Source organism: Sinocyclocheilus anshuiensis, unplaced genomic scaffold, assembly GCF_001515605.1.
Source record: "Sinocyclocheilus anshuiensis isolate Anshui unplaced genomic scaffold, SAMN03320099.WGS_v1.1 scaffold282, whole genome shotgun sequence".
Classification (NCBI taxonomy): Eukaryota; Metazoa; Chordata; class Actinopteri; order Cypriniformes; family Cyprinidae; genus Sinocyclocheilus; species Sinocyclocheilus anshuiensis.
The window spans coordinates 641,638-648,904 of NW_015544154.1; the positions used below are offsets into that span (position 1 = coordinate 641,638).

Genomic DNA, 7,267 nt, shown 5'->3' on the forward strand with positions numbered 1-7,267 from the left:
GTGTAAATTACTTTTGTTAAAAAGGGACTGGTCCCAGTCAGATTTAATTTAAATTAACATAAATTCATAAATTAAAGAAGTACTCTTGTTTGATAGTTTGGTACTCATGCAAACTATTCAGACCAGTATTTATAAACAGATTGTTTACAGATTTAAACATGTGTGTACAGAAGAGTTTGGAGTAGCATTAGGGTGATCTCCCACTGCTGTGTGTTGGGGTGTGTGGTGTGGCAGATGCATGCCAGTGGCATCTTATTGCAACTGTGTCAGCTTACAGTCGCATCGGCTCTCTGACGTATCAGAAATGACTGACTTGCATGATAGTGGCACATGATTTGCATGCCACAGGCTTCCAGGGATTTGATAAATAAAATACTGTAATTCTCTCTTCCAAATGTGAGTTTTCACTTTTCACTTTTTTCCACAATGATTAATCGAACCTCTATTACTTCATACATAATCATACATGTACATTGTTATTATTTGAATTTTTTACTAAATTCTCCAGAATCCAGGGTCACTTTCATAAGTAATAGTCATAAGTGATGTATTGTCATGAAATCATATCTCCTTTTATACTATTCATGCACTGATTACGTGATGATCCACAGGTGTAGTTCTCACATTCATTCCTGTTTTTATTATTATTGTCTCTGCCAGCTCCCTCCTAATTTACATGCGTTGCTTTAATCTACATTAAGAGTGTGGTTTTTCAACTAAAAGAAGTGCATAGAGACTCTAACTACTAATTAAAGGGACTTTTTTTGTTTTACTTGAAGTTGTGTGAGTGTGACATTACGACCAAACTGTGTAATTGTCTTTATTTTTAAATGTAGATTTAGATTTCCTATGTAATACACGATAAGTCTTGAATGAATGATAAGAGGATGTGGTGGGTTTGTTTGTGTGCGTGTAAGGTGTCTGAATGTTTTCCGCCCGTGACTGTGGTTCTGTCACTAACAAGGGTTTGGCAGTAGGTGGAATGACTGTTGACATTGGTTCAGTGGTAATAGACTGTTGTGTCACTCTGGGTGCATACTGACGTCTGGATAGAGGACTGTCTTCTCTCATCACTTCTCTCATCTGCAGGTTTTGAAGGCTGCTCCATGGTGCCTTCCATCTACCCCCTCGAGACCCTCCACAACTCACTCTCACTCAAACAAGTCAATGAGTTCCTGACGACTATGTGTGAGAATGCAGGAGATTCCCACACCAGGACAACCAGAGGTGATGCCCATAGCACCACTCTAACATGGCATACATTTAGGACAGTGTTAGGTCAGTCGCAGCTCTTTTGATACTGAAATAATGCACCTGTGTCCTAACTGTATGTGTTTGTCTCCCCTCCTGTAGCTCTCTCAGCCATGTTTGACTCCCAGAACCAGCCCACAGGGGACTCTTACATCCCTCACAGAGTGCTGTCCTCCTCTGTTTCACTGCGCCAGCGTTCTGATCGGCCACCATGGTGTGAGTACTGCTGCCCTTAGCTACTTCATGTGGAGAAAACTCATTAAAACGTAGCCATTGTGCTAACATGTTACATATATGTTGGATGGACCTGATGTACAAATGATGTTTAAGTGGTAGCATATATCATTGTGCAATTGCAAGCTAAATTCATAAATGTTTGTGTATGTTGGAATATGATTACTGCCTTCAGCGAAGTAACAAAGTTGACAGTAAAGGGGTTGACCGTACTTGTGCTCAAGATTGTGCTTAGAATGAGAATTAAATGTTGATATTTATACAAACTTTTCAGTTATCAGTTGTTTACTATGCAAGGCTATTGAAACAGTGCTGACATTTTGAACACAATGATAAAATGGTGAAAAATATGAGGCTATAGCTTGTATTGAAGCCCTTGTGAAAAAGAGTTGCGCTTCAGTGTATTATTGAATGTGCACTTGTAGTGTTCTTCAAATCTTAACAGTATGTTTAAAAAAAAACAAAAAAATACGTACTTGCAGATAATATAACATTAATTATATTAATAATATTAATAAAAGGCTACTTAATTCTACCCTAAAAAAAGTACAATTTCAAGACTGTTCAAGAAAGTGCACTTTGTAATACTGTCAAATCCAAGTATATCTTAAATTATTGTTTTAATAATCTTTTGTCAGGCTTAAAAGAAGTACACTTATTTTGATTTGTTGACTAACATACACGTGTAGAGTGCTTGATTATAATTTTTATAACTAGTGTGTTATTTGATATTACATTTGAAGTTAATATATTTTAAAAGTACCAACTTAAAACTTCATCATTACTAATTTGTAATTACGAATATATTAAAGTACATTTCATTAAAAATGTATTTCATTAAAAATGACATTACATTATAGTGTATTTTAGTAATCTACAAAAATATAAATAGATCTTAATTTTCTTTTTTTTTTTAATCAAAATGTGCATATTTGCTAGTACAGCAAAAAGTTGTGAAAACACAGGGCTGAAACACGAAAAAAGGCATTCTCATTGTGATAGAAAACAGAAAAAAATAACATTTTAAAGTAAAGTTACTGAATTTGTGTTGATGCGTTACATGATGCGTAGTAACACATAGTAAACGTTGGCACTATTCATTGTTAAAGTCATTTTTTGCACACACATACAGTATATATGAGAGACACAAATGGCACCTCTATTGCAAAACGAGCCAAATAATGTGTGTTTGTGTGTATTTCTCCATGCAGACAGCAGTGGTCCCTCCAGTACGGTGTCAAGCGCCGGCCCTTCGTCTCCCACTACTGCTGACACCTCCCCACGCTTCAGCTTCAGTGAGAAGATCACCCTCACACCGCAGAGCAGCGAGGAGATCCACCCAGCCCCTCACAACAACATCCACTATGTGTCCTCCACATCTGCACTCAGCAGCACTGAAACCAGCCTCCCTTCTGAGGACCCCCACCCGTCAATACCATCTCCCATCCTGGAGAGACCCAGTGAAATAGCAGTGGACGGCACAGACTCTGCTGGCCAGTGTCTGACAGAGAGCCCCTGCTGTGACGAAGCGCCAAGTCCGGCCCCTGCGGAGCCCAGTGCTCCTTGCTCACACTTGGCCGACAGTCCGCCAACGGAGTCCTTCTGTGGGCTGCCCGGCTCTCTGCCTGTGCTCCTGGAGCTCAGAGAGAGCAGCTCAGAGACCGGCTCCAGCGCCCAGACCCCGCTCACCCCCGAGGAGCCAGATGAGTTCTTTGATACGCATGAAACGGTTGATGTGTGGAGGGGAAGCACGGGGACCCTTCCCCACCCTGGCACTCCTCTAGAGGTGGGAGCTCCCCATGTGCCTGAGCCGTGAAGGAAACGCAGACCGGGCAGCTCCCTCATACCTGTGTCCTTCACCCCATCTCAGCACGCTCTCACTGTAGTGCCTCAGACCTTCATAGAGTCCCATACAAGTCAAAGTGGGATTTGCCTACGCAATTTAAGGGAAGTTGAGGAAATGGAGGCCCTCTCTGCGCAGATGCTCCTGTTGAAAATCTGCTTCCTGTGTAACGCCTCACTCTAGTCAAACGGCTAGTGATCAAACATAAGCTGTTAGACACACTGAAAACTTTTTCCTCGTCTCCAAATGACTGCATTTTTTCTTCATTAGCTGGTCTAGAAGATATTTTTCAAAGGGACGTGGTATTTGATATTAGTCAAGCTGAACTCTTGAATAATGAACTTGCATAGCTTAATGTATTTTAAAGGGATAGTTGCCCTAAAATTAAAATGGTCATCAATTACTCACCCTCACGTAATTCAAAAACCCATAAAACTTTCTTCGAAACACAAATGAAGATGTTTTTAATGAATCCTGAGAGATTTCTGTCCCTCCATGGAAAGTCCATACAACCAACACTTTGACACTGCACTTTCAATAGAGATCAATAGAGAAAAATATCTTAATTTGTGTTTTGAAGATGAACGAGAAAGTCTTGTGGATTTGCAACGGCATGAGGGTGAGTAAAAGAATTTTCATTTTTGAGTGAACTATCCCTTTGAGTGAACGCTAACCGTTTTATTACTATTTGCCAAAGCTTGCTATACCACTGTCGTAATTTATTAAATCATTATAAAATACATATAAATGTAGACTATATATATATATTTATTGACTAATATGCAGCTTACTTTTAACAATGAGACTGCAAATGAACAAGTCTCATTTTTTTATATTTTAGTTTTTATTTTTGTAAAACATGCAGTGCTCTCACGACTTTAAATAATTAAGTAGTGGTCTTCTTAGCAATTACATTTGTCCTGCTTTGTACTGCTCACCTTTTTGACATTGAAGAACTTTTTTGTACCATGAACCCTCCTGTTTGATCAAATGAAGAGTGCAGTGTGAAACACAAAAATGTTTTTTCTTTTTCTTTTTCAATGTGCAGTAAAAAAAAAAGAGAAAGAGAAGGATGCTGCTTTTCAGAAGCACACACACTACTGTTTTTCTGTTGATCTGAACCTGATCAGGAAAAAAACTGAAGTAAACCCTGGATAGTGGACGTTGTTTACTGAGCATGCAGAAAGTGTGTGTAAAATTAACTGACTCTCACTGATATTGGACCAGCTTGTAAGACCTCTAGAATCTAGAGAGGAGCATTTCACTTCCACCCTCCAGCAGCAGCGTCTGTGAATTATTCCACACCGCTTGGAGTACAGTGAAGCACACTGATTCTGAAATCATCTGCCTCTGATAGATTCAACTCAAACGTGTCGTACTGTTGGTGCTGTATGCCGTCTGTGCAGTAGTATTAAAGGGATAGTTCACCCAAAAATGAAAATTACCCCATGATTTACTCACCTTCAAGGCATCCTATAGGTGTATATGACTTTCTTCTTTCAGACTAATACAATCGGAGTTATATTAAAAAATGTCCTGGCTCTAGATAGAAGTCCAATAAACTGCATCCATCCATAATAAAAAGTGCCTCACATGGCTCCGGGGGGTGAATAAAGGCTTCCTGTAGCGAATCGTTGCGTTTTTGTAAGAAAAATATCCACATTTAAAACTTTACAAACTGTGATCTCTAGCTTCCGCTAACTGTCGTACTCGGGTTCACAATAGAACGCTGTTGTGGCAGATGACGGAGGACATAGACGTAGCATAAGCTCCGGTGAGAAGTGTCTTAACGTTGAAGCGCAGAGGAGAGAGCAAAACAAAACACCGGTCACGAATTAGAAAACGAGGGTTTGTAATCACACAAAAATGTTTTTTCTTTTTCTTTTTCAATGTGCAGTAAAAAAAAAAGAGAAAGAGAAGGATGCTGCTTTTCAGAAGCACACACACTACTGTTTTTCTGTTGATCTGAACCTGATCAGGAAAAAAACTGAAGTAAACCCTGGATAGTGGACGTTGTTTACTGAGCATGCAGAAAGTGTGTGTAAAATTAACTGACTCTCACTGATATTGGACCAGCTTGTAAGACCTCTAGAATCTAGAGAGGAGCATTTCACTTCCACCCTCCAGCAGCAGCGTCTGTGAATTATTCCACACCGCTTGGAGTACAGTGAAGCACACTGATTCTGAAATCATCTGCCTCTGATAGATTCAACTCAAACGTGTCGTACTGTTGGTGCTGTATGCCGTCTGTGCAGTAGTATTAAAGGGATAGTTCACCCAAAAATGAAAATTACCCCATGATTTACTCACCTTCAAGGCATCCTATAGGTGTATATGACTTTCTTCAGAGAGCAAAACAAAACACCGGTCACGAATTAGAAAACGAGGGTTTGTAATGAAAATTGTCAGAGGATTTCCATACAAGCCAAGAGGAGACTGATTTTCCTTTGCTAAACAAAGGAAACTTTGCTTCCTTTGCTCCTGTAAACAAAATCTTGGTTTTCGCATATATATTTAGCATATTCTCACCAGACCTTACGCTACGCCTACGTCCTCCGTCATCCGCTGGAACGTGACTCTCTCATGAACGCGCGTACGACAGTTAGTGGAAGCTATAGATCACTGTTTATAAAGTTTTAAATAAGGATATTTTTATTACAAAAAATGCATCAGTTCGCTACAGGAGGCCTTTATTCACCACCCCCCGGAGCCGTGTGGAGTACTTTTTATGATGGATGGATGCAGTTTATTGGACTTCTATTGGACTATTGAATCTCAGCACCCATTCACTGCCATTATAAAGCTTGGCATTTTTATATATATATATATATATATATATATAACTCCGATTGTATTAGTCTGAAAGAAGAAAGGCATAAACACCTAGGATGGCTTGAGGGTGAGTAAATAATGGGGTAATTTTCATTTTTGGGTTTTAAACTATTCCTTTAAATGGCACTTTGATTTACAGTGTTTCAAATAAAAGTGGCATTGTCTGCAGAAAGAATTTGTCTTTTTTTTAATCATTTCTTGTGTGTGAATTTACACTGATTAGATTAAAAACGACCAGGATATTCTGTAGTCTACAAGTGGCCTTTCCATAATTATTTCAAAAAATGTTAATGTTTGTCATTTAAAAGTCGTCTCAAGTTTGTTGTTAATTTACTGTCGCTGTAGGTGTACGCTTGCAAAAGCATCATTATCTCTAACGGTTATTCATCCTCATACTTGTTGGCATGACAACGAGGTTCTTATCATTCTTCACCTGGAGGGTGTTCATCCTGTTAACCGCGACTGCCCCACGACACACATCTTCAACAAGACAGAGTAAACAATCATCAGAGGATCCCACATTTCATAATACATCTGAATTCAAGTCCCGCACACAATGTATGTATTTCCATATGATTAGGATCAATGAACAGTGGGGTATTGTCGGCATTGCCCGCTGCTGCGCCAAGCACTGCGTTCGGTTTTCTTCAACACAAGGCCATTGTTCGTTTCCATGTCTTTTCTCTCAGAAACAAACGGAGGGAAAAAAGCAGATAACAGGCATGTGACCCAGACAGTGATGTCACCGTCATGTGAACTCAGCTCGCTGCCAGCTGCCAGATCTCAACACTGGTATGTTGCTGTAATACACTGATTCTCTATGCTCCCAAACCTTTCAGTCATCTAGACTAGAGTATATGAACCTCTTTTGTGTAAATGTGTTCATTCTAGAATGTTGTGTTTTAATATTATTCACCGAATCAACGAGTCTTTCCAGGCTTGAAATCCAAATAAAGCGTATTCAAGTTCAGTTTAATTATTTAGATTATGTGGAGACAATATTGAGTGTTTTATCTTAGATGTAGCAGTGTTTTTATAGTTTACTAAAACTAAAAAAAAAAAAAAAATTGAAAAAAAAATTGGAAAAAAAAAAAAAAAAAAAATAAA

The 7,267-nt window shown here is 39.0% G+C and overlaps 1 protein-coding gene across 7 annotated transcripts in view; it reads left to right on the forward strand.

The window, feature by feature from the left end:
* LOC107695346 (inositol hexakisphosphate and diphosphoinositol-pentakisphosphate kinase 2-like) overlaps positions 1-3,738 on the forward strand; it is a 31,847-nt gene extending 28,109 nt beyond the window's left edge. For all 7 annotated transcript variants that reach the window (XM_016495212.1, XM_016495215.1, XM_016495217.1 and 4 more), the window contains one exon: positions 2,697-3,738. In XM_016495212.1, coding sequence (XP_016350698.1) covers positions 2,697-3,301 — 605 coding nt within the window. In that variant the 3' untranslated portion in view covers positions 3,302-3,738. The remainder of the gene's footprint in view (positions 1-2,696) is intronic.
* The last annotated feature ends 3,529 nt before the right edge of the window (positions 3,739-7,267 follow it).